Genomic DNA, 27,976 nt, shown 5'->3' with positions numbered 1-27,976 from the left:
TGTGGGAACTTTGGAAGCATAGACAGGAAATGAGGTTTAATCACAAACTCAGCTCAGTTTGTCCAGTTATTTGAGTCTGAAAGTGGTGCTAGGGGAAAAAAGTGGTTAATTCAGTCATTTTATTAACGCTCTTTAGATTAACTCAACTCACCTCTTGGTCATGTCATTTTCAAATCTACAGTGATGGTGTGTCAAACACTCCTTTTTACTGCTCTTTTAAATATTTGTGTCCACACGATGCCGACGTGTGCGTTTGTTCTGGAGCGTTTATTAAAAAGTAATTACAAAACAAAAACAGCAAGCAGAGTTTGATCATCAGGTCAACACACAGCAGCTCATCGCGTTTCTAAGCATTCCTGTTTACTACAGCTACAGCTAACAGTCCACTTCGCACCAAGTCAACAGCTACACGTGTTCTGTCTCAGGTCAAAGGTCACCAGTGGCTTCCTGGAGGTTTTTGTTTTCTCCAAACAGGTGAAGAGACGACAGCAGAAGCACACAGAGAAGAAATGAGTTTAGATACGATTCGAGTCTTTTTGTTCTTCAAGCTGAAGGAAGTTTGAAATAAAAGGAACGTCCACCGGAGCAGAAGACTGAGACGCGACGTACAGATTTCCTCGTATTGCTCACGTCCTATTGGACAGCTTGGGATCAGTGGAGTACCCTGATTGGATAAAGGAGGAAAGCCTCCAGAAACTACAGATGGGAACACAACACACATGAAAAAAAACCTTAAAATTTATCTAAACTTTATGAAGAAAAAAGTACACTTTAAGGTTTCAGCCTGAAAATCCTCCATCGAACACGGTGCAGAGAAAAAAAGATTAAAAACAGATGGAGACAAAAAAAATTAAATTTGGATCACAAAAAAAACAAAAGCGGAAAAATTCATGTGCCCGTATTCTCCAAAAGAAAAAAATTAAAGCATGTCAAACATAAATATACAAACACATTATGCATCTATGCACATCATCAGCCACGTTCGGGTTAGAAAATGATCTAAAAGTTTAAAGTGCAACAAAGAAACAATGAGAAATACTGATTGGAGAGCAGATACTGATTTCAGGGTTAATAAGGATTTTTTTGAGTCCCGACGGAGGAGCGCGAGTCCTGTCAGCTCATATCAGACGTCACAGCAGTCCAGACGTTTGGCCATCGTCTCATAACAGTCTGTCCAGATTTAAGACCGTCCTGTCCTGTAAAGTTTCCATCGGTCTTTGATCGCTTTTGCCGCTCCTGTCGTTGGCTAAGAAGGAAATAAATCCAGGAAGAGCAGCAGAGGCCTCAGGGTGCTGGCTGACACCCTGCAGCGACGGCGCGGCGTCCGTCAGGCCGTCAGCTTCAGTCGTCCTGCAGAGAAACGAGAGCGTCAGCCAGCAGTCATGTGACCCTTTAACTCACCATGTCCACACTACTGACAATAAATGTGAAAACATGTTGTTTCTCTTCATTTCGCTCTTTCTAGAGCTGATCACAAAGTTCTTACACTGTGAAGCGACTTCGTCAGCAGTTTACAAAGCATCCCGACAGCTCCTGCAGACTCTCCTCTAACGCCTCTGCACGGACCACAAATAAAACAGACACCTGTGCTGCCCTTACTAACCTCTGCTCAGAAGAAAACAAACTGGCTTTAAATATTTCTCTTGTGTACCGCTGACATTTTTTTAAACCACCTCCCAGTTTTTACCAGGAATTTAGTCTGGAAACTTTTTAGATGAGAATTATTACTGGTGCTCAGAGCAGAGTCTCCATCTACACCACAGAAATCTTCAAGTCAAAGAATCATTCAGGTGTGTTTTTAAAGATAAGTTGTGTGTCCTGAGCAAAGATCACGTCTGCGTTTGAACACCGACAGACGTGATCTTTGCTCAGCACACTGGCTTCCTCCAACTTCTACATGAAACGTACAATTAAAGTTAAAGAGTTAAATCTGGCCAATTTCATGCTTTTTACAGTCATGGTTCAAGAACCTCATGATAACACTTCCTGTTCTAACCAAAAACACAGAAACATGGAGGATTTTACTCCACAGTCATCGGGTCGCTGCTAATACAGGAAACAGCAGCACCTTTGCTAACGTTACCTGAAGATCGACTCTGAGGCCAAGTCTTCATGTCACATTTGTTCAATTAGCTTCTGGTAATCAATACGATCTCTCACCGAGCATTTCTGTCAAACGTGGTCCCAGAAAAACCAGCAGGAGTCAGTCGATCTACCGAGGCTGAAACCTCAGACTGAGCCTGACTGCAGTGTGAACGAGCAACAACCAGAAGTGTTCCTATCAAACTGACACAAACAGTGTTTTCAGATTTATCAGTGCAGACATGGAAGGAAGGAAGGAAGCAATCCCACAATCCTCTGCTCATCAGCGAGGACGCTCAGCCAGGCCACAGAGCAGCGAGGGGGAGGGACGGGATTTATCCGGACACCAGCGCACTCAAACACCCACCAACAGTCGGACGTCACGAGACCGTAACAGAGAGAGGCGGCTCGTTTGGTTTTAGCTGCTGCAGATTCAGAAATATGAGTAAATAAAAAAAGCTGCAGGTGTTTTTATCAGTTTCATCTGAGAGCAGCACAGAGAGGAGGAGGATTAGAGACGGGATCACACTGCTGGCCTCGCTCCATTAAGGACTAAATGCTTTATAAAAATAAAATAAAAAACCTTCCAGCTGCTTCCGAAGCCTCTGAGTGCTTTTACGTCTCCATAATGGCTTTTTGTAACCAGACCTGACTGAAACTGGAGATCGTCACGTGGGGTTTATCGTCCGTCCTTCTGGACACTAAAGACAACTTTATTTTAAAAATTAAACACCTGATAAGACCTGAAAGGAGCAACCGAGGCCATAAACTCACCAGGAAAGTATTTACCTGGGATACAAATCATATTTTCAAAGCACTTCTTTTTCAAACTGAGGAGTCGCCCCCTGCAGGTCATCAGAAAGGATGCAGGTTTAAGCTGCTTTTGCACTCAGTGCCTTCATCGTTTACCTTCTTTATTATTCCCAGATGTTAATGTAAGAATCATTTCTCATCTTTAATTTATCCAACTCGTCCTGCACCTCTCTGTCCTGGGATGAGATGAAACCTCAAACGTGTAAATTTCTGGTGACTTGAATTCCAAAAGAAGCTGATGAGTGATAATACAAGACTCCAGCAGCCGAACAGGCGACACACACACACACACACACACACACACACACACACACACACACACACACACACACACTGTGGTTAGAGGTGAGGAGCATTAGATGGATGGTGGAGGAGACAGGGGGAGGGGGCACCATGCCATGCTGAGAGCTTCCATGCCAAGCTGTCCACCAATCAGAATACACCCCCACCTACCTGCCCACCGTCCCCCACCAATGGGCTGGCTCTGTCTACCTGTCTGTCTGCAAACCAACCAATCAGACCACAGAATGAGGACACAGAAGAAGAAGGAGGAGGACAGACTGACAGCGGGCGTTCCTGGAAAATTCCTCCTCCACTCTTACAGCTCAGACCTGCGATGTTCAGGAGTTATCATCATTATTATTATTTACGCTGCCGCTGTTCCCCTGCTCAGGCACCAGCGCCCTACATTTCCCACAATGCACTGCAGAAAAATGGCATGAAGGTTGCTCAGTGTTAAAAAAAAAAAAAAAAAAATGTTTTGTTGTAACTCTTGGCACTGTGTGATGTCATAAAGAAGATATCCTCATATGGTCATCTCAGACAGATGGTTTTTCAAACCATCAGTAAAAAAAATAAAAAATAAAAAAATAGAGCCAATCAGTAGAAAGTCAAAAGCTCAAAAGGGGAGGGGCTAAACAGCCTTCTTCAGGCAGAAGGGGATGAGCTGCACCAAGGCTCAGTGTAAGACAAATAAGGATTATTTTAAACTCTGAATCATGCAAAGCCGCTCTGGGGCACTTCAGGAAGAAGCAGGGTTCAGTTCAGACGGGAAGCAGCCGTCCTCACAGAGCCGAGCTGCTGCTAAAACTACAACACTGAGCTTACAGCTGAAATAATTTATTAGCAACAATCCCAATTAATCATGTGACCTCTGAGCGCAGTGTACCTGTGGAGAGCTGCGACTGGGACCTCCTGCGGGAGCTGCTGGGAGTTCTGGAGGCGGAGGAGAGGGTGGAGCCGGCGCTGCTGGCCCGAGAGATGGGGAGAGGGACCGGGGTCACCGGGGGGGAGTCCAGCTAGAGAGAGGTCAAAGGTAACTTTTGTTAATTGTCTCATAAAACCAATTATTTCTACCCTACATCACACCGTTAACCCCGCCCTTATTCAACAGCTGATCGTGAATAAACCAAAGAAGAAGAAATACGTCTTTACCTCAATGCTGTCGTGGGTGGGCGAGGATGACGTGGACGAGTTCTCGTGTTTCCTGGAGGACGAGGAGCTCAGCTCGACGCTGCGAACCCTCTGAGCGAACTTTAGCGAGCAGACCGACTCGCTCATGTTGCTGGGCAACGGAGAGACCTGATGATGATAAACAGGAAGTCGTCACCTTCATCAAAGCCCTGTGGGGTTGTTCAGGTTGCTGCTTTTATTGGCCAGCTCCTGGACTCACCTGCACCATCATCAGGGTTTTGCTGTCTCCACTCAGCGAGTCCTGCAGCAGGTACGTGAGGCGCGAGTTTCTGAACGGGACGTGGGAGTGTTTGCTCCGCAGCGCGTTGATGACATCGCCAAGCGCCGACAGGGATTTGTTGATGCACTGAGCTTCTCTGAGCCGACTGCCCTCCGCCCCCGACTTACCGATCCGCTCCGAGCCCGCCAGGTCCACGAGGTTCAGCTTCCCTAAACCGGAGCACAGCAGAGTGAGTACCACATGGAAAGTCATTGAATCGAACCAGGATGTTTCTTCAGAGGGCAAACTGATGAAATCTGGACCCCTTATTGAAAGTTTTGGGGAATACAGCTATGTTGTAAAGATAATCTTTGAAATAAGACATTTTTGGGACAGGAAGAGTAAAGTTTATGTGGAAATGATTTTTTTATAAAAGACAAAATATTTGGTAAGTCAGGCTTTTCTTTTTAGAAAGAGGAGGCAGCTGATCTGATCCACACTCTGGTACCTTTTAAGGGCTGTTTATGGTTTGGTGTCCTGGTAATACTGTGCATTAACACAAGTCCTCACACAGACACCCTAACAAACGCGCGTGTGTGTGTGTGTGTGTGTGTGTGTGTGTGTGTGTGTGTGTGTGTGTGTACCTAGCGTGCGGTTGCCAGTGGCTGTGTTGAATCCAGACACCGTGATGATGAGCAGAGCGTGTGACCGCGAGCTGTGCTCGTTCAGGTTGGTGCAGGCTGTCGCTCTGTTGACGTGACCCAACTCAAACACCTGCAGACAGGTAAACAGAGTAACCATGAGCCGCTGGGAGCTAAACACATCATTCCTGTGCAAGATGAATTTTAGATCCACATGTTTGCAAACAGTAAAAAAAAAAAATCCACAAAAGTTGATTGTTGTTTTTGTTTGTTTGTTTTTTTACATTTAAAACACAAGCCGTCATCCATCATCACAGGAAGACAAATGATCATCAGGCATGTTACACTAAAGGACAAGCAGGAAGTCCTCACCTTGTTGATGTCCTCAGGACTCTGCACCGTGATCTCGGTCAGTCTGGGGACGTAGAGTTGGCCGCTGCCGTCGGGATTCATCTTTATGTCGAGCTTGTCAGACGGATTCTCCCCGAGCAGGTCCCTGAAGGCAACAGAGGCGTTTGAGTGCCTGCAGGTTTCGACTCAGGGCTTGAGTGCAACAACGAAGGCTGATTAAAACAGAACTCAGGGGCCCTCAGGGGTCTGAAGAGATCCGTAATTTGCAGCATGAAACAAATCTTTAACCTTTCACCAACTGCAGCTCGTGAAGCCTTTCTCCCATTTCTGCGTTTTTCTGTTTCGTGTTGTTCAGTCTGATAATCTGAGTTTAATCTGACCTTCAGAGCTCTGAATGTTTCTGCCAAGAAAACCTTTCGCCAGATGTTGAGCTCTGACTCTTTGCACAGATGTTTTGTTACACAACAGCTGGACAGATGGAGTGGTCCAGCTTTACATAACTGCTCTGCAGCTGCTCCCATACGAGGAGGCGGGAGTAAAACCTGTGATAACAGACCTCCACACTTCAAACCCTGAAACACATCCTCATGTTTCCTCATCGCTGTAAACACAAACACTGTAGTTTACATGTAAATGAAGCCATCATCAGTCTACAGGGTCAGAGGCCCTCAGACGGGACAGCTCTCTCCTCACCGCAGCGTCTCGTTGTAGATTTCCACCATGCTGACGGTGATCTTATAGTCCCAGTCTGGAGCTTTTTCCGATACCTCGGAGAACAGCAGCCGCAGAGCACGCTGGTTAATGCCGGGGTTATCAGTGACACCCTGAAGGTCCACAGGCAGAGGAGGCGGAGTTTACAGGTGTATTCAGCGACATCTCGATTAAATTTTACTTACATTTGAATTTGTGTCTTGTTATTGGAGCAAAAACTGAGCTTTTCTGAGCGGATAAATGTCCTACCTCCATGGTGTAGGTTTTCCCGGAGCCGGTCTGCCCGTAGGCGAAGATGCAGACGTTATAGCCGTCAATACAGGAAGTGATCAGAGCCTGAACCTCCTGAAACACCTGATGAGCCAATCAGAGAGAACCAGCAGATGAGACGCACACCTTTATTCACAATGACCACAAAAATCATGACCGATGGGGTATCTGCTCACAAGACGAGCCTCTGACCTGGAGGTCGTTTCGGGCTTCATTATTTTGAAGTTCAACAATCTAAACGTTCCGAGGACGCTCACCTCTTCCTGCGTGGCGTGAGGGGGGAAGACTTTATCCAGCTCAAAGGTCATGACCTTGCCCTTGTTAGAGAGGTAGAGGATGGCGTCGTCGTCCGAGTCGAAGCTCAGCATGGTTTTGGCATCGGCGGAGTCCTGCTCCTCCTGACTGACCGGCCGGACGCGACAGAACACACGGATGTTACCTTGGAGACCAAACACAGCAGCACGGTGAATTTAGAACATTTTGTTCTGACCAAACAGACGAGATCATTTCCTGCATCTGCACAGGTGAGATTATCGGTCTCTACCAGAGCAGCTTTGCATGAATCATGGCTCAAAATAATCCTTTATCCTCCGTGGAGTTCATTCTCCATCTGAAACAAGCCGATTTAGAGCTCCGCCCTCTTTATGCCAACTTTATTCTGATTGGCTGCCCCTCTGTACCTGTGTTTGATGTTTTGAGTAGCCTGATGCTTAAGTTTTTGGTATGAGCTCGTCAGTAAGACATGACAGGAAACAAGGAAAAGCAGGTTCTCACCTCCTTCAAAATAAAATGCAGCTATATGCTCCATGTTGCAGACTAATATGTGATTCTTTAAAGCTCTTTAATAGAAGATTTTTGTTTTACTAAAGTATTAAAATCTGTGATCAGGTGTGTGAGCGAGCAGGTGAGAGCGGGAGCTATGAAACGTTCGGACAGAAAACACGAAGCTTGTTTCAGACCTTTGAGTCGAACCAGCTCGTTGTGGCATTTCTTCCTCAGGTTCATCTCTCGCTTGTATTTACGCAGCAGCTCCTGGTTGGTGCTGCTCACCTCACTGATCACCTGGCAGATCTGACACACACACACACACACACACACACACACACACACAATATTTATAAAATGACTGCAAAATCATTTGTATGAATTAACACTTATAGTTTTTTTTTTTCCCCATTTAAAGGGCGTCTTGACTCGACCCATCTCTGAGCGTAACCATGAGGGCGGGGCTCTGACTCACCTCCTGCTTGGCCTCCGTGATTGCTTTGTCCAGCATGAAGGGGAAGTCCTGTACCTGCCTCTTCAGACAGTTGTAGTCCGAGGTGAGAGTCCTGAGGGCCGGCTGCAGGCTCAGCAGGTTCATACGCACACCTGTAAACAACAACAACAACAAATGAAGCTAACGAGGAAGCATCAAGACCTGCAGTTCCTCCAACATCCAGCAGAGGCAGCAGTGAGTCGGTCCCCATAGACTCCCAAGTTAAAACTTTGCAGCAGAAATAAACGTGTTTACAGCCGGATACACAAACTGTTCGGTCTCTGCAGATGATTTCCTCCTTTATAATGCCTGGTAAGTCTCCTGCATTAAAATTTGCATTATTAGGGGTGTGGCCTCTGTAGCTTTCTGCTGACTTCACCTCAACTAACCAGAGTCCCTGAACTGGACCATGTTTGTGCTGTTGGAGCATTTTTAATGTCTTCAGGTGACCAATATGGCTGCAGTGAGGTTACTGTGCTAACAGACTCTCCAAGATGTCCGAGTGATTTTATTTGGATGTTACCAAGAACACAGGATACCTGCGTCTCTGTGATGGATACACACAACATGGGAATGGTCACAGAGTCCATATACACAGTCTGCGGTTCAGACCAACAGGAAACTGCGTCTGACCTGCGAGGTTCTCGTGGACGGCCTTCATCTCGCTCTCGGCTCGGATGAACGCCTCCTCGATGACACGGTTCTTCTCCTCCTCCAGGTTCTGCATCTCCGCCTCCAGCTGACCCTGAGCTCGCTCCATCTCTCCTTCATAGACCAGGATCTGGAGGGCGGATGCACACAGGTGGAGGCCAGTGTCAGAATACACACCCGAGCACATCATCGAGTTTCTGCCTTTGCGTTCATCTGTACGACGAGCCTCACGGAAAACTTTTAAATATCCCCGATTCAAGTTTGACTTGTTTCCATAACGTTAAACATTATGTGAAATGTTGATACTGCTGCAGATAATATCAACATAAATTACAAAAAGGCCAAATTACATTTAGTTATTTCAAAATATAAATACATTAATTACAGATCTACAGTTTCACTAATAAGAAATGAATGTTTTTGCTAGTGAAAAATAAACTGTAGGCATCTTTAATTAGGATTGGACTAAAATGACTTACAGATGTTACTTGGAAACTCAAATTTTAAATATAATTTCACATTTACAGCTAAAATTATTGGATTCACAAGAACTCAGAATTTAATTTTACATTTCAAACATGGAATTTCTTAGAGGATAACTTCCATTAGCAGACTGTTTTCATGTTTAATTAAAGTTATATTCAGAATAACATTACATCAGCTGTACCAGACACAGCTGATCACAAAGCTAACAAGACCACGGAAACATCTCAGACTTTAGTGACGCTTCAAATGCAGCGAGGAGAAAAAAACCTTCAGGATCACCAGCAAACATCAGCTAACATCGGTTAGCTAAGCAGCAGTTAGTAAATTTTTTTTTTAACACACTGTCAAAGCGAACAGCTAACACAAAAGCTAGTGTCACAGGAGAACACACAGGTGTATCACACAGGTGGAACAGGAACATACGGGAAGGCTTCTTCACACTGATGACTAATGGTTCATCCAGCAGCTGCTCGCCAGGTTGGCTGATACCTGGAGCTGGGCTAACGCTTTCTTTATGCTAAACTAGAACAACCAAAATAAAAGCTTTGTATTTTAATGTGAACACAGCCTGCAATAACCAGGGAGCACTGGGACAGTTACTGGGATGGTTTAAAAATCACACACTGGGTGATCACACAGGGTCTGAGGCTCTGAAGCGTCCCAGTTAAACCAGTTCAAACCACAGATTTGAGAAACTCTCATAAGCTGACACACACACACACACACACACACACACACACACACACACACACACACACACACACACTTTGTCTTCATATTTAAATTTTTATCCAATTAAACAAGATCTTTATTTCTGCCATCACATCGTTGCACAGCCGTTTTGCCCTCATGTAATCATGTTTTAATAAAACTTGTGTATCGTGTCTTTGCATCGTAACAAACGATGGCGTCAGTGGCTGACGTGTCTGGTTTATCTGGCAGCTTCAGTGCCGGCGCTCTCGGTCAGGGGCGGTCGCTCGCTGTGACCTCTGTTCTCTGAACATTAATGATGTCACGGGGTAAGCGGGGAAAAGGACTGGGTGGCCAACCTTCGATAACCTGCGAACCACCTCGCTGTTGCGCCGGCCGCCGGCCTTGGACAGGAGGCCGCACAGACGGCCTCGATCTGCAAGGAGCTGCAACCGGATGCATGCGGAGAGGAAAAGGTGAAGCGTAGGGGTTAACCTGGAAACTGGCTGATCTGAGGTCTGCTCATAGGAGAACCTCATCACCTGCCTCACCACACCACAGGTGAAGAAAACGTCTGGTTCACATCAAAATGATTTATTCTGACCCAACATCATCTATGCGTAGTTAGAAAAGCACTGAACAAAAACGACTTCTGCTCGTAGCTCCTCTCCAGCTCGTCTCCTCTTTCACGTTCATAGAGCTGCCGGTGACATTAAAGAGGAAGACGAGGAAAAGGCAAAGCTGGCTTCTGCAGGTTGGGTCATGCAGCACTTCTGGAGCCTCTACGGTAACCGGACGAGCTGACGTGCGGCTGCAGGTGAACTTACCTGCGTCCTGAGCTGAGCGCAGGTCCTCTGCGACTCGTGCAGCTGCGTCTCGAGCTCTCGCAGCAGCTGCCTCTGCGCGGAAAGCTGCTCCTGCAGGGCGTTGTTCTTCACCTGCAACTCGGCCACAGCTTTCTGAGAGTCCGCCGACTCCACCTCCACCGTCTGCGTCACATACTGAGGAACACCAAACAATTAGAGCCGATTAGATTTAGTTTCCACCCAAGACGATGCTGCATTCTCATGGTAGAGTTACTCAGCTACTTCAGATCTAATGGAACTCCTGAAAAACTGAAGGCATGAATCTAATCTCCTTCAACCTGACCAGCATCCTCACTTTGACTCTGGGGGGCGTCGCTGCCTGTCTGGCGAGCTCCTCCTCGCACTCCTGCAGCCGGAGGGTGAGTTTCTGCTCAGCCTCCCCCTGCCTCCGCCTCGACTCCTCCAGCTGCCTGCGGCTGTCGTCCAGCTGCCGGGTGGAGTCGTCCAGCTGCCGTTGGAGGGCCTCCGTCCTGGAGCTTTTCTCCAGCAGCTCTCTCTCCATCTCAGCTAGCCGCCGCTCCCTCTGCCGGGCCTGGGTCTCCCAGCGGGACACCTCCCTCTGCAGGGCCTCCGCATCCTGCAGCACACAGAGAGGAGTTTAAACTCGTCAGCACACCTGGAGCAGGCTGCTGAGCGAGCCCGCGCACATGCACGTTACCTGGCTGTGGGGGCAGTGGCTGCAGGTCTCTGCGGCAGCATCGAGCTTCTGAAGCTTTGAGCTCCTGCATGACTTCAGCTCCTGCTTCAGACGCTCATTCTCCACCACCAGCAGCTCCAGCTGCTTCTCCAGGTCTGTCGCCCCCTAAAGGACACAAAGACACACAAACACCTTAAAATCTGTCAGAGTGTACCAACATTTAACACAGCTGCACATTAGGGTCCTCACAAAGGCCAGCCCAGCCTCCTGGCAAAATTTGAAATGGTGTAAAAATGTGAAAAATAAAGTCATGTGTTTGTGGCCACTGTTTTTGGGCAAAATGAAACTGGTGCTGTGTAGTAGGACGTTTGTTTGATGTTTGCATGTCTGCAGCACTGCAGAGTCCTCAGGAGGGACGCATTAACCTGGCAATCAATAAAAGTGATTTGAAACAAGTGAAAAACATTTTTCCTGTACGTGAAACCCGACCTTCTTCTAAAGCTGACCACTTATTGAGTTGTTTTATTAGGAAAGTGTTTCTCTCATTAAGCTCCACTTCCATTTACTGAGACGTATGAAGTAAACATTCTCCTGAATGTTGGAGAGTTTTAAAATAAATAAATAAATAAATAAATCAGGAGGGGAAATTTCCCATTAATTGATAACATCATGACCACATGACCGAGTGCTGTCTCACTTTTCCTGGCTGGACAATGAGGACATTTGTTCTGCAAAGCAGGAACATTTTTTCCAAAGTCAGGATGTTGTTGCATAAAGTCAAACACTTTTGTTGCAAAACTGGGACATTTTACTGAAAATGAGTCGTTTTTGTCAAACAGGAGCAACAGGGAAACTGCATCCAGCCCTCGTTTTGGAACAGCCTTCAGACGAGCTTCAGGTTTTGAGTCAGGTTAAAGTTTAAGATGTGGGTCCTACGACTATAGCATGCAAGTGTCCCCACACAGAACAAAGACGCATGCGTTTTTGAGGAACATGGTCCAACATGGTCCAGCAGGGTCTCACCAGTTCAGAGCGAAGTCTCTCCACCTCCTGGGTCTGATCCAACAGCTTCTCCTCCAGCTCCTCCACCTGCAGATGCCAAAGAACATCATTAAAAAGGTAAAAAACAAACTTTTAACCCTGTTTTTATATCTTGCACGTCTCAGTTAAACATGTCCATTTCAAAACGCGCCGGCTCAGCTGCAGATCGCATTCGGATCAGCTTTCTGCTGAATGTCACCACACTGATTCGATAGTTGGGATCTTTGCGTTTGCACCGTGACGTGTCGCTGAGCATGAAGCTGCAGATCGGACCGGCAGCTTCGTTTTGTTGATGTAACAAATCTGTCAACGTTTCTGACTCGCTTTACGTTTGACGCCAACGTGCAGATGTCAGCCCGACAGCAAAGAAAACACAAAGAAATATTCAGTTACACACCTTCGAGTGTTCAGAGTCTGAACACACAGAAACACACAGCTTTGGATTTACTGTCCTGAGAATAATCTCATCGCTGATCAGAATAAACTATTAGAACTTAAAGATCCTTCGCCTGAATATTCATGTTCATGTGTTCAGTATTGCAGCAGATTCACTAACAGCTGTCTGTAACACCACCAAATCCTGCAAACAGGAGCTTCTAAACAAATATCAGAGCTGCAGACCGTCGTGTTACTCACGACTACAAGCTAGCTGATATCGTATGTTTGTGTCCCCCTAAAGCATTGTGGGAAGTGTCAGGCCTGCCTTGTTTGATCGGCGGGTTTCCTGCAGACGTACCTGTGTGCGCAGCCGAGTAACGAGCTGCTCTTCCTCTGGACAGCTGAGACGATCCGCAGGGTCACTGGGCTGCACCACCCTCACACCTACAAACACACAGACGCGTTTACGTCACTGCAGAGGACTGCAGGGCCTGCCATCTTGGAATAAAATGAAAGATCAGTCGCATCGAATGGAATCGTCTTTCTACAAACACTGACCGTTGGGCGTCTCTGACGTCTGCTCCTCCTGTAGCGTCTTAACGCCTCCACCCGTCTTCTCTTTGACACTTTGCTGCAGCTGCTGGACCAGCAGGTGGCGGGCTACTTCTTCAGAGTGAAGTCGAGCCTGAAACTCGCAAACTTTGTCCTGTAGGGTCTGAAAACACACGAGAAGCACAAATCAATCAGCGGCAACAATTATCCAGGCTGTGCAACTGATTCTAGAAGCTCACAACAACGTCTACACGGTCACTACGACCTCTGCCTGTCAGAGACAAAAAGGGAAACGCTACAGAAAAATACAAAAGAAGAAGAATCTACAGCGAGCAACAAGGACAGTGAAGGTTTTTACGTTGGCAGGAGTCCACCAGCACGACCAGGTGACCCTCTGCAGATGAAGACGGCATGAAAAACAAAAACGGAGGGAATGATGGATGGACAATAAACGAGGGAAACCAGAAATCTGACAGGTGGAAGACAAAGAATAAAAGTGAACATCTTTTATAGTCTGGGCCTCCAGCCCTCATTCGTCAGTCTGTTGCAAACGTTTGCGTGTCGCCAACGTCACCTGACGGAGCAACAACACTCAGAGCGTCAGCAGTCGTGTCACAGATGTGACGAGCAGGACGGCAGGAAGCGTCCCCGAGGCGTAAACAGACAGAGGCTCGGTCAGCTGAACATTGTCACTTTCTGCTGATGTCAGCTGCGAGTCAGCGCCGTCGCTGCAGACATGCCGCCGTGCAGCATGAAGTGAGCGCGCTCAGTCGAGCCTCAGTTCATGCTTTTACGGTCGTTTTAAGTCTCCTGATTAGTCGATTGTCTGTGCTGGTCGTTTACCTGGATAATCAGCTGCTGGCTGGTTGCGCTCGTTTCACTGAGCTCGGCGGTCAGAGAGGGGCGCTGCGAGAAGGCGGTGCTTGGCAGAGAAAGGAAGGAGCCGTCGTCTTCACCATCACTCATCAGGAAGTCCACTGAGCTCGCTGCGGAGACACGGGAGACACAGCTTAGTTATACGACGTCACGTGTTACTCAGCATCATTTCCATTTAGTAATGTTTTTAAAGTTAAAATTAAAAGTGCATCTTCCAAAAGAAGAAGACACGGATCCTCCGACTGAACGTGGAAAAATCTAACAATGGCTCGATTGTTAAAGTTCACGTGTTAAAACCTCATTGTGAAATTAAACTATGGGCCCACCTTGATAAGCTCAGAAGAAAGCACCTTCTGAGTGGGTGTAAGGTAATCTATAAGCAGATTGTAAGTGATCAGTGATTATTGAGGTCACAGCGAGAAACAAGCTGAGCTCCTCTCTCTCAGCTCCCGTTCTCCTCCTGAGTAAACCTGCAGCTCCATGGAAACCAGTCCAACCAGATAACTACTGATAACAGCCACTGACACATTAACCTGCTCACAGAGGGGTGTGTGTGTGTGTGTGTGTACACGTCGCCACAAGTTTCTTTAAGTGTGTGAGGCCTCAAATCTTATCAACCTGAGAACAATCCGCTCTCTGTGCGCACACACACACACACACACGTTTTCATATCTTAGTGAGGACATCTAATGGGGAGAATGCTTTCCTAACCCTCAAAAACAAATGCCTAACACTAACGCTAACCCTCAGCCGTAACCTAACCATAACCTAGTGTAACCCTGAAAGTAAAACCACATTTTGAGCCTCAAAAATGCCTTAAAACTTGTGAGGACAGGACTGTTGGTCCCCACAAATATGTTTAAACAGGTACACAAACATACACACAAACCCGTTTTTCCATCTTTGTGAGAACCCTTAGTCACACCTTGACTTGGCCGCTCCTCAGGGATGAGAATTTCACACATCTAGACGGTTGAGTTAAACAACTAAGTTATGTGCCGCTTATTTAATGAAAGACACAGAAGATTTCTGCTTATTCTGCAACACCTCGTACAATACGCCCGTGGTGTGTTAACCAAACGTCGTTTGTGAGGAAGTAAAACCGAGCTCACTGCAAAGCAAAGCTATGTTCAAACCGCCTCCATCTGACAATATAATGGCACTCATCACTCACATGACTCCAGCTGGCAGACATGAAAACAAGTGTGCTGTGAAACATTATGCACTCCACACTGTATATAAATGCCACTTGTTTTGCACATATTCAACTCTGTATATTTTTATATATTTTATTATTATTTTTTTTTACTATTTAATTTGTAAATATGTGCACACACACACACACACACACACACACACACACACACACACAAAAATATTTAGTATACACATCCAGAAATGCATACACTATTATATATTGTACATATATTTATTAGTTTCAGGTTGGCCATTCTTGTATTTTGCTCGTTTGTGTTGTTGTGTTTGCACATCTCTGTTGCTTGTGGGGCTCGCACACAAGAATTTCACTCGCATGTGCTGTGCCAGTGTGCCTGCACATGTGATGTGACAATAAAAGTGATTTGATTTGATTTGATTTGAAACTGTGTATTCCTTTATTGCAATATTGGGCACTGACGGTCAGTGTGACGCCCAATATTACAATAGAAAACAACAGAAACTAAAGTCTCGAGCTATTCGTCTCTTTTCCCTGATTTTGTTTGAATTGTTTTTCTTATTTGTGCTTTTGCTCCAGGTGAACAAAGGGCCCATAAAACCGTTTAAATCTTATCTTCTGTAAGTCAGCTGTTCGCCGACCTTCAGACATTGTTTTTGTGTTTTCTTGTCCAAGTTTAACATTCAGAGCTGCATCGTGGACTCAAACTGAGCAGAAAACCTGCTTTAAACCAAATAATGACGGATTAGAAAACAGGATTACACAGAAGTACTGCGCGTTTGCTTTTCCTGCATCACAGTAAATGTTTACACATGGAAGAAAAAAAAAAATGCTGAAACCTCAGCTCACAGGTCCAACACGCTGCTGACGTGTTAGAAAATTACATGTCTGACAGTCCGCATTCCTCCGGCCTCCAGTTACACTTTCATATTTCATCACTTGGTTGCGATTTTGAGTATGACCCAGTTTGACAGGGAAATACTGCAGCGTCACTGCCTTCACCTCAATATCCCTCAGCCTCTATAAAGCGTTTCAGCAAAGAAGATCCCACTGACCAGTTTTGTTCTGGCTAAATAATCAAAAGAGTTTTAATGGAGACCTTGAAGAGGACATTGCACAGTAACCAAATCCACGTCAGTATCCACCCTGAATTTCACAGACGGCGGCTCGTCACCACTTTGTTTAAAGCCTTTGTTGTTTGGCAACAGACAACCTGCATTTCCACCACAGGAGGAACCCACAGTCCAAATGAAACTCCGGGGGGAGAGTTTCATCACCAGGAGATTCCTTTCCTTGGGACTTTCAGAGAGAGAAAAAAACTGCAGGTTTATCTTTCAATAGATGACAAAAGGTGAAGTTACTGACTCATTAAAGTAAAAATGCCTCCCTCCCCAAAAAAGTATGATGTGCTTTACATGATACCTCCCCTGTCTTCATAGCCAGCCTTAAAAAAACAACAACAGAAATCCATCCATCCATTTTTACGCTTTCAGGGGTGGAGATGCCCAGACCTGCCTCCCCTCAGCCACCACCACCTCCTCCAGCTTTCCAGCAGGGACACTGAAGCGTTCCCAGACCAGCCAAGATATAGATCTGCCCTGAGGTCTCCTGCCAGTTAAACACCTCATCTAGGAGGCACTCGTGAAGCATCCCATTCAGAACAACCAACTGAACTGCAGGAGTAACATCTCTAAGGGAGAACCCAGACACCAAAGTAATTTATGAAGATTCTCAAAGTTTTAAAAGTGAAAGCACTGCACAAACCATGAAACAGAAAACTCTAATTTAAAAGAAGTGGCTTCTAAAGTCTCAATGAGCTCAGATGTGCACGTCTTAAATATGTGACGTATGCTGTGTGCAGAATATTTCTTCATTTGAGATTCCCCGAACAAAGGACTGAAAATCGCCCCGATATCAGAGCAAATGATCAACTCATTACACTCAAGTCAGCAAATCACAAAGAGGAGGCGACAGACGAATGAAGCGCCTGGATGTGTCGACTCAGCAGGGATACACACTACAAGCTGCTTTTGCACTCAGTGCCTTCATCGTTTACCTTCTTTATTATTCCCAGATGTTAATGTAAGAATCATTTCTCATCTTTAATTTATCCAACTCGTCCTGCACCTCTCTGTCCTGGGATGAGATGAAACCTCAAACGTGTAAATTTCTGGTGACTTGAATTCCAAAAGAAGCTGATGAGTGATAATACAAGACTCCAGCAGCCGAACAGGCGACACACACACACACACACACACACACACACACACTTATTTTAAGCAGTTCAATAATGACTCAAAAGTCATTCACCAAACTTTCTTGCAGCAGTGCCAAGGACGTGATGAAACTTGCGAGCAGGTAGAATGAAAAGTTTTAAGCTGATATTAATTTTAATCCAGAGGACATTTAAGTTTTTATGCAGCAGGAATGTGAAGCAGCTTACCTCAGCTTTTTCCACCTGCTCACCCGGTTTCACTCACAATAAACTGAAACTTGAAGTTTCAGACACAAGTTTTACCAACATTATGAAAATAACTGCAGGTTTGCCCTTTCCTGTAATCGCCTAAACCCTCGTTCAAACAAACCTGGAGCCCTGAGCCTCTTTAAACACACGGCTGTGGCTGAGGGGGCAGAATGAAAGTCTGACGAGTGAACAGGAGAGACAATAGCTGCAGTGTTTGTTAACCTGATCCAGCTCTCCGGGGACTCGCGCTGAGAAACGAGCAGCTGAGAAAAACACAGCGAGCAGCAGTCAATAAAGCAAACGTGACGGTTTCAGCTCACCTGTCCCCCCCACTGACAGTCCCAGGATCCCTCTGACCGCCGAGCTTCAATCATACACACAGGTATGACTCACCTCTCCTCCACACACACAGAAAATATGCAGCCACGCTGCTGTTTCTTTCCCGAGGTAGGCGGCTGACTCACCATCCAATGAGAGGTCTTTCTTCCAGAGATCCTGCAGGCAGGGGGCGTGGCCGAGGTCCCAGGTCTTTCGTGTGCCGAACATGACCGCCGGGTTGACCAGAGCGCTGGACCGCTGGACCGGCTGGAAGCACAGAGGGACAAACAGAAAGGTTAAAAACAAGAAGATGTGAAGATAAAAAGAGCAGCTTCTGCTGCTGAAGTTTATTCTTGATGGATGGATTACACTACAGCGCCCTCTGGTGGCTGGTTGAGATAAGCCCCACCCCCTTTTGTTTGACCCAACAGGTTATGAGCCAAACGCTTTCACATAACGTTTCTCACACATCGTTTCCACATGTTAAGCGCTTTAGTTGCCACTTCATCATCAGAGAGCCTCTCCATCAAACGCTCCATCGTTCCTGCTTTAGTAGATACGAACGTTTATGTGAAACAACTTTGCAAATATTATTTAATATTACACACGTTAAAACCAGACGTCTTGATGCAGGAGCAACCATGCAGGCAAGGAATATCTCAAAACTGTGAAACTGAATCTGAAGAAGTCGCTTGGATGAGTGACGAAACGTTTCTGAAACGCTACGTCCAGATGAACAGAATCAACTTTTTGGGATTAAAACCAGACGTTTCAAGAAACGGCAGCAGGTAGGCGGACTTTAATCGTCTGTTTATGTGTGAGAGCCAAACAGACGGCAGTTGCCGGTTGGCTGTAGTACCTGGTTGTAACAACAGGTGGAGACTCTCATTGTGTCACCAATCACCACCCACCTGAGTCTTCACCAGCGTGGCGTGACTCGTGGCGTATTTGGGTTCACAAGTGGCACCAACCACTGAAAAGTTGTGGAAAACTCCAAAGTAACCAAACTAACCCAATACTGAAGGTCTGACTAAACCTGCCGCCATCGCACAGCCACCTCCATTTATGCTTGCTGTTACAGCTGCAGTATTCTCCTGAACAGTAGGTGTCGCCACTCAGACAAAATCTATATCAGTGCTGATATAGGATGAGGATTCATCAGAAACAGGAAGTACAGAAATTGCAGGGAGTTTTCCACAAAGTCTCATCTTTTCAAACTGTTGAAACACTGATCTGTGAATCTCCGAACTTCTTTAATGATCACTGAATTGCAGTAAAATCCGACAGCCGTGCACTCGTGTCGTCGATCTAGCTGCAGCGACAAGAATCGAGAATCTGCACGACGAGCAGAAAAGGTGGCTAACAACAGCAGCTGTGACGTCAGTTTACTTCATCTTTGCCGGATAGCAGCCGATCCGGACGTCAGTACAGGATGAACACCAGAAAAGACTAATGAGCACGTGTAGTGGGTCATGACCACTAAAGCAGAAACACACCTGGCAACTTCCACAGAGCCGAGCAGGAAACGTCTTTGAGTGAATCCTTCCTGGAAATATCAGCGATGCCGACACACGACGAACACACACCTGGCTGACTCGTTTAGGTAACATCCTGAGGCTTAAGCTAAGTTGCTTACATTAGCATTCTCAGTTCAGACCTCGACATCACAGCCCGTCGGTGTCCCGTCCCGTCTCACCTGCAGCACTCCACCAATCAGCCGACAGCCTCCCTCTCTAACAGCCTCCGGTCCACAGCGAGCTCTTCTCTCTGAAGGCTGGACGTAGCGCTGTCGGTCCAGCCAGCTCTTGTTGATCAGCATTCCCACCCAGCCCAGCATGCTGCCACTCCGCACAGCTGGTCCCAGTCACCCATTCACTCTGCACCAGCGACCGGCCGCAGTCTCAGGTGGGACATGTGAGACAGGTGGTCAGAGCTTCCTGCTGCACGGCGGTCAGTTAACCCACCTACAGCCTCACCGCCACATCACCTGCAGGATTACCAGCAGCTGATCCCAGAACAGCTGATCGGGAGTCTCTCTGGTCAGGATGAGCCAAGCGTGAGCGTAATCTGTTAATCCTGAGAGCAGATGGCCTCGTTAACCCTCGAGTGACCGCGACTCACACGTCGTTAGCACCAATCACACCTCAGCTCGTTTACGTTAAACTTCCAGGAGAAATTTTACACCACAGGTTTGCCTCCACCTCACAAACCGGTTCTGTGATTATTACCTGATTGAGAATCCTGCAGTTAAACATAAAGTTCTACATGAACGTTATAGCCGAGCTTTTTCATTCTTTTTCACCACAAATGCATCGAAAGGAAAAGTTTAAAGAAAACAAACTAATGTGGATCCAGCTGGATTCAGTATCGAGTGGACGACATTGTCTGCTTACAAGGAATGAAGAGATGACGAACATTATCAGGAGAAACTTCATCCACTCAATGGACTCAAGTCCACTTAAACTACAAACTACCTGCCGTCTCCAGCACAGACTCTACAGGACCCCTTGCTGTAGTCCACAGGTCCTCTGACCCTGCTCAGTAATCCGTTCATAGCCCAAGGTCACTGTGATGGATTAATTCTACCATGGGGAAGGTTAGATGCACCTGGTATCACTAACAGATCTTTATTACAATTATGTACAATATTAAAAAATAATATTTTGGCAGCGGCTAGCACACCTTCTTGGAAAGCAAAAGGCCGCTGGATCGATTCCAGCCAGACACAAATCCCATCTCTGGAAGGTCATCAGAGTAAAACTGCTAAAAATATATTTAAGTTACAGATACGTGGGCTCGCAGTGCAGATTATCCGCTTTAATTTGAGGGCATTACACAAAAGAAAGCTGGGCAGGATCCCAAAAACCTGCACAGGTGGGCTTCATTGCTTTTGTTATTTCTTCATCATTTGAGCAGGTAAACCGTATGAAGGGGATTTGGACTGTGGCATTTAGATTTGGTAATGGTTCTCTGAACCCACAACATGCAACCAAAGGAGACGTGAACGTTAGCAGGACCACAGCTGATCGTCACAGAGAGGCTCAGCAGCACGAAGAGGCCTGAAAGTCCAGAGAAAACAGAGGCTGATGATCACAGGATCCTTTCGAAGGTAAATCGAGCCAAGTGAAGACGGAGGAGAGAGAGGCGATCACGAACCAGAAATCAACGCCAAGAATAGAAAAGACACAAAACAAAAAGAACATGGAAACCATCTGGGCAGGAGCATATGTTCGGACACATGAAGTTAAACTGCAGGACAAAGGCCAGCAGGAGACGCTCGGAGCGGAAACGCGGTCGATAAACGAGCACTTAGGCCGAGAGCGTTTTACTCATCCCGGCGTGCGGCTGACCAATCCAGAGCCGGCCACAGCTCCGTTTCCTGACAGCAGCCAGGCCGACGCTTTCCCGCTCACAGAGAGCAGCAGAGCACGTACAGACAGATGTTCCAGCTGCCTGGTGTGTGGAGCTGATATTTCAAACCTACAAGTTAGGAAGGAATTACACGGCTGGAGCTGCTGACTCATGCAATGTATGGTGAAAGTGCAGATTAGCGCGTGTGCGCGCACGCACGCACGCACGCACGCACGCACAGTATATCAAAGCTTTATTAATGCTGACAGCTGCTGACACATTTTTCCCTGCACACAGCAGAGCTCACGTTCACCTCTCACACTGCCAGTTATCACAATGAGCACACACACACACACACACACACACACACACACACACACACACACACACACACACACACACACACACACACACTTTTAACCTTACTTTAACCACAATGTGCTAATATAACCTTAGGCTAATGCCACTTTATGGTTATGTTAACCAAGGCACCTTCTTAAAATGTGAACGTTCCCTCATCGGCTGATACCTCACGTTCACTTTTGGCTCTAAAAAAACAAATTCACAGTGAACCGAATTAGACGGGAAATAAAAATCCTTAATCTAAGATTCAGACGTGATTTTAAAAAAGTTTGTAATTAAACTGGACAAAAGCAGAAAGAAAATCTTCACGTTTCTCAGCTTTTACACTGATCCTGTCATAACGGAGACAAAAAATGATAAACCTGTAATTTAACCCTCAGATTTCACCGTGCAGATACAGTTTCTGTCAACTGTAACCTCTGAATTACTTTCTATCCTCTTATGCTGCAAACGTTTACATCCTTAGAAAGAAATAAGCATGAAGGAGAAGGATGGCATCCTCGGCTTCTCTTCAGTGTCACAGTAACAAAGTGAGCATCCTGCTCCGTTTACCTCCTGGAGAGACTTTAAGAGCCGCCTCCTCCAAACTGGGTCAAATCTTTACGTTTCTCTCCCTGTACTCAGACTCAGATCTCATTATCATTCATCATCATCATCATCGCTACCCCACAAACACACATTCTACACAGGAAGTACATCTTTCATTTTTTCAAACCTGAAGCTGAAGCAGCTAAAAGGGAACCCGACATTTAACAACACCATGTTAACCTGTGTTCACTGTGGTTAGCTGTGTGGGGAATTTTACGCTGCTGATGGGGACGTCTGTTCAGCTTGTTCTCTGTTGGCTGCACACGCTCATCTTTAGAGCCAGTCTGCCCCACAGAGCAAAACTGCAGGGTCAAAGTTCAGACTATAACCTCTCAAATAATCTTACCATTTCCTACAACTGAAAACAACAACAACATCTTTGATGCCCTGAAATTATTTTTCATGTCTCACAAAGAGGATGGCATGATAAAGACATCTGTATCCAACCTGCTTTGTTTTGGCATCTAAACGCAGCCCTTTGAGTCCCTGTTCATCTGCATCTGTGAGCTCTCAGAAAAGAGCAGAACAAACAAAATAAGAGCGTTTATCTGTTCCAGGCAGCAAGCTGAACAACAGCAGGAAACATCTGGATGTTCTCTGCAAGCAGAGGCAGACTCCCTGCACAACCTTAGCTGCTGTTTCAGCTCACAGGTGTCTAAACGGGATTCAGACAACAGGCAGATAAATGAGTGACATCATCATCAGGACGCTTGCACCTGCTCCGTCCCACAGACGCTTCACGTTTTTGACCCACTTATTTTTACAAACTGCTGAAGTCATTATGAAGAGGCTAAAAATACCTGGCAGTGGCTCCGCCTACACATGCTGCAAGGACACAATGCGTGAAAGCAGACGTGCGCTTCAATTAGGACAATCTACGGGTCCCTTGGTAAACTCTCCATGGACAGGAAGAGGTTTGTGGCGAGATAAAACGGCGTGAAAGCGAGGAGGAGGAGAGGAACCAGATGAATGAGGATGAAGCTTTGTGCCACCGACGGCTCGTATTCAGGTCATGAAACACGAGCGTCTGCTCTGCATCAGGTTACAGCCAGACCTCCATGTCTGCTCAACATGTCCGCCTCCTCCTGCAGCGCCTCCATCCCTCCCCACCTCCCTCTCTGCACCATCCGCCCGGCTCTTACCTCCCTGCGGCCTCTCCGTCCACATCATCATCGCCGCATCGCCCAGACTGCTGCAGCTTCGCGCCGACACACAGCAGCAGGATCAGAGTCAAAGACACCCACCAACCCCCCTAACCACCCACACACACACACACACACACACACACACACAGCTTCCTCCCTCCGTTTCCTTAGCAACAGCACAGCAGCATCACACCTCCTGTAGCCCCTCCTCCTCCTCGCTCCATCCCAGCAGCGGATGAATATTTCAGCCTCCACTGAAGCGAGAGCGGCTGCTCCTCCCCCACCTCAAATATTCAGCACTGTGTGTACTCGTATTACTCAGATTGTGGGGACGTGAAGTTTACAGTTAAGATGCGAGGACTCCACAATGCACAAGGTTGGCTTTACGTGAGGGGAAGGTGAGGGTTTCAGCTCAAGGACCCAATCAAAATTAAGAAAGGAAAAAAAAATCATGCTTTTAAGTTTCTTTTATTAAATGTATTTGATGACGTTTGTCTAACTGATATCAAATTAGGTTGTTTTTTTGTTTTTGTTTAAGTCATTCGCATCTTAAACTGTAAAATCTTTACTTTTTTTATTCCACTAACACATTACACATCCTGTTTGTGCCTTTCATAAAGTATAATCTTTGGGGAACTTTGCAGAATATGTTATACAAACTTCTGGGAAAACGAAGCTTGTCCTGTCCTGCAGGACGGGAGCTCACAGATTATACCATCAGAGGATGCTGATGAATATTTGGTTACATAACTGATGTGACCAACGCGCTCGACCCTGAATGCCGTCTCTCTATAAGGAGGCAGAGGATTTCAGACATTTATATCATGCGATCAAATGTCCTGTGACAAACAAACAAACATCAGATTTAACTGGAAGCATGAAGCCTCTGATGGGTCCCAGCGGCTACTGTTGATGCAGGTTTTCATCATGTTCAGAGTGTTAGAGAGTTACAGGGAAAACATTTAAAAAGTGACCATATCTGAACAACACTGTGCCCGCCTGTCCCTACATTCAGACTATACAAATATGCCTCCTGGGGTTAATTATTACTTACAGTAAAGCAGGGGGACTAAAATAAACGCACACAGTTCGCATGTTCACAGGCAGTTCAAGTCACATATTTGCTCCATGTTCTCTAGCGCCTCCCGAGGGTGGGACAAAGAAGCTGAAGTGAAACCTGAGATCATCCTTACAGTCCGTCCTCCAGCTCAGACTCCACATCTGTTCATCCCGAGCTCATCATTCACCTCCGTCTACACAAGTGCAATCAGTTTACACGACCAGCAGGTGGCGCCGTTTCTGACAGCCGACACATAAATGTGAACTACAGGTTGATCACCTGTGAAATATTTCACACCAGCTGACCTGAGTGTAAAACAAGTGCACTTATAGTTTTTATAGCAGCAAACTTCACAGAAACCGCACAACACCACAAATCTGACAATGAGACCCAAACATGCGTCACATCGGTCCATCACAAAATAAACTCCGCAGTAAAAGTTTGCCCTGCTATCATTTAATGGCTTTTTCCACAATCAAGTGTTATCTGCGTTTGTATCAGAGCTCCACCAAGTCTGAGTCACTGACCGCGTAAACCCTGCTGAGCTGACCTCTCGTATCAGACAGGTGATTTTTAAGCCAATCAGAGAGCAGACTCACCTTTGCCTAACAACAGAACTCCCGTAAAGTTTAACATTTAGTGACATTTTACTGCTGCAGTCAGATATGATAACTTTTACTGTGCAGCTGTAAACATTCCTCAGTCCGTCAGCAAGTTCAGGTAAAAACTGCTGAATCACAACTTTATGATTATTGAACAATAAAGGATTGGAAAATAAAATCGCCCCGCTGTAAGTGAAAGTCACTCCACAGAAATCACACAAGTCCCGTCTGTGAATGTGTGTCAGCGCCTTCAGTTTGTGTACGTGTGCAACGAGTCGCTCATTACGAAAACTGAAGTCTTCACCAAACAGTCGGCCGGGAGTCTAACTCGTACTTTAGCAGTGTTAGTGTAAGTGTTGTATAATCCCTCTGTGGGGTTTGAGCCATGTCTGTTTTACTGTTTGCAGGATTAATCAGGAAATGCAAAGATGAGCGAGACCTGACGCTTCAAAGAAAGGACTCGTTCCATTTTGGTGCCTGCAGGGCCTCCGAGCCGGTGTTGTGTCAAACAGTGATTTCCAATGTTTGTGTGTTTTTTATGTGTAATATCTTAACATGTGTTTGTAAATAGACTTCAGTGAACAGGTTCACAAAGGGGTTGAATATAACATTTAAAAATGACCCGTTTCTCTTTATAACTGTGTTACTTACATTGTAACTAATCCAGTCCTTCTTGTCCACTTAAAATATGTTTACATAACTGTTGGTATATTTGTTGCACTGTCAGCTGTCCTCTTGGGCAGATTACTCTTAAAAAAAACAAATTTTTAATAACAACAAGATATTTTTTAACTGGATAAATAAAGCATATAAATAAGTGACTGCCAAAAACTGATCCAGCTTCTACTTTGTTACAGGAATGTTGTTTGTGGCTCAAAATGACTTGATATCATTCATGAGGGATACATTTGACATATGTTTCACATATTATAGTCCAACCAGTTATTTATAGCAGTTTAAATACAAGCAGTCAGTTTTTGGTAGACGACCTTTTTTTGGCACAACACCGGCACTCACAAATGAAGTCGCGTTAGATTCAAGCATCCTGTGCATCATGTTCTCCTCAGTGGATTTCAAATGTTTAACCTCTAACTGGTTAGCAGTGGCTGACTTTTCAAAATAAGAGCAGCTTGTTCACTAATAAAATACAAATTAAAAAATAATAATAATAATAATAAATCACCAAAGCAGATTTCACAAACACCGAAACGTCGAGGACAAAAAACACACCGAGCTCTCATAACTGCTGCTGTGATCATCACGGTTACAGTTTTAACAACATTTACTTCTTTGATTTAAAAATAGACTGATCATGTTTTCATGGAAACAAAATCATAATTTAAAAAAGATTTACTTGTTTAAACGCAGTGTTATAATCTATTGTATAACTAATTTGACCAAATTAAAGGTGTAAAAGCTTCAGGCTACAAATGGTCCAGTGCACCTGATGGTCCAGCTGAAGTGAGGCCAACGATACTGAAATGAAGTAAAAATATTTCTACATGTAAACAAATCAGTCTAAAAACAATAATCAGTCAAATAAAAATACTTTAAAGACCTTTGCAAAGATCCTGATGCTCATTTTTGTGAAGTCTCTCAGGCTGCACGTCACCCGTTTGGTAAACAAGGGTTCAGCTTTACACTCCGAGCTTTACTGATCGAGCGCGCTTCAGATCAAATCAGGGGGTCAATCCTTAATAAGTGCAGACTCACACTCACCGAAAATGTAACTAAAAGTAACTAAAAGTTTGTATTTCCTTCTAAAATTAGGAGTGAGTCCCCCGTTTCCCAAACTTGTTTTAAAGTTTTTATGTTTTAATATTTTCAAGAATTGAAACCTCACGCTGCCTGAACCCGACCTCCTCCTCACCTGGACATGCCTCCTGCCGTTAGGGAGGTTGCGTATGTCCCCTCGCCTCCTCCTCCCCTCAGCTCTGCGGTTCATTGATCCATCCACTCGATCCCGGGGCCCGGACGTCCCCCAGCACCCGTCGCCGGCGCCCCCATCCTTCCGACGACCTTCCAGTCCCGCAGCCTCGGTGGACTGGCTTTGCTCCGGTTTGTTCCGGTTCTTAATCAGGTTGTGGAGCATCAGAACCGCCAGGGTGCACAGGACATACATGACCCCCTCCCCCCACCCCTCAGACTCTAGGGTGCTTCGGGTGGGTGTTTGGTTTCATCACAGGGTTGTTCCAGCCCAGGTGGGAGCTCACAGGCGTCTCGTTTGGGTCCCGCTGAGGTTGACGATCCTCGCTCTGAATGTTTCCTCTAAAAAGGATCAGCTGTTTAAATCCTGCTGTGTTTGTTCACCTCTGTCCCGAACCCCGCCCCGCCAACATCCACAGACGATAAAAACTTCTGAACCTTGTCCCGTCCTCCTCTCTGCTGTTACGCCAACGGTTATCAAGACAGGTAACCAGAGCCTGCAGCCGCCAGCTTCAGTTTCTCAGTGAAACTCAAGACTGTGCAAACGCCTCCTGCTCTGAAGCGAGGCTGCAGAGCCGTGCACCAAAAACAAAAACCCCCAGATAAGAGAAAAGTGATTCGAAGTGCAACATGGACGCAGAGCAAGATGCAAAGTTTCAGCAGAGTTTTCCCTGCAGTGATATTCTGACCTTGAGCTCCACTGCAAGAAAAAACAAAGTTTGTTGTGCAGACCTGCAAGAAAAGCACGAATCCAGCTCCTGCGTGGAGTCCAAGAACTTCTCCTCACAGAGTTTGTGGATGAGCAGCAGGTGCAGCAAACTGCTTGCTCTGTGAATGGAACAGATTAGCACTGTGGCAGGTCGCGTCTTCACCTCCATCAGACTGAGTGGATCAGAGAAAGAGCTCGAGGGGCCTCCTCTCCCTCCTCTCTCTCTGCCGTCCCGGGACCATCTGTTGTTATTGCTGCAGGATAAAACTGCAGAGGATCGGCGGTGACGTAACAGCACGAC

The 27,976-nt window shown here is 46.0% G+C and overlaps 1 protein-coding gene across 12 annotated transcripts; it reads right to left on the bottom strand.

The window, feature by feature from the left end:
• Positions 1-248: 248 nt before the first annotated feature.
• kifc3 (kinesin family member C3) lies at positions 249-27,865 on the bottom strand. Of its 12 annotated transcripts, none has more exons than XM_086293669.1 (24): positions 26,911-27,865; positions 18,078-18,198; positions 13,943-14,085; positions 13,458-13,493; positions 13,106-13,262; positions 12,906-12,991; positions 12,152-12,217; positions 11,150-11,293; positions 10,787-11,068; positions 10,453-10,626; positions 9,985-10,071; positions 8,432-8,579; positions 7,781-7,911; positions 7,500-7,611; positions 6,798-6,979; positions 6,520-6,624; positions 6,253-6,383; positions 5,581-5,704; positions 5,212-5,341; positions 4,568-4,797; positions 4,330-4,476; positions 4,064-4,193; positions 3,349-3,506; positions 249-1,350 (listed from the first exon to the last, which is right to left on the bottom strand). In XM_086293669.1, exons 1-24 carry the CDS (start codon positions 27,160-27,162, stop codon positions 1,342-1,344), a joined length of 3,285 nt encoding a protein of 1,094 aa, XP_086149795.1. In that variant the 5' UTR covers positions 27,163-27,865; the 3' UTR covers positions 249-1,341. The 12 variants fall into 12 exon arrangements, with proteins under 12 accessions (XP_086149795.1, XP_086150260.1, XP_086150516.1 ...); XM_086294134.1 differs by having other exon boundaries at positions 3,349-3,395; positions 26,911-27,863; XM_086294390.1 differs by lacking the exon at positions 26,911-27,865 and adding an exon at positions 23,376-23,501.
• Between the last annotated feature and the right edge of the window lie 111 nt (positions 27,866-27,976).

The sequence above is a fragment of the Aulonocara sp. 'chitande type north' Nkhata Bay genome, linkage group LG1, assembly GCF_057382095.1.
Source record: "Aulonocara sp. 'chitande type north' Nkhata Bay isolate Kocher_YH1m ecotype deep benthic linkage group LG1, A_spYH_male_GT1.1, whole genome shotgun sequence".
NCBI lineage: Eukaryota > Metazoa > Chordata > Actinopteri > Cichliformes > Cichlidae > Aulonocara > Aulonocara sp. 'chitande type north' Nkhata Bay.
Note: the sequence above shows the minus strand (reverse complement) of the source record. Positions and strands in the feature narration are given on the sequence as shown.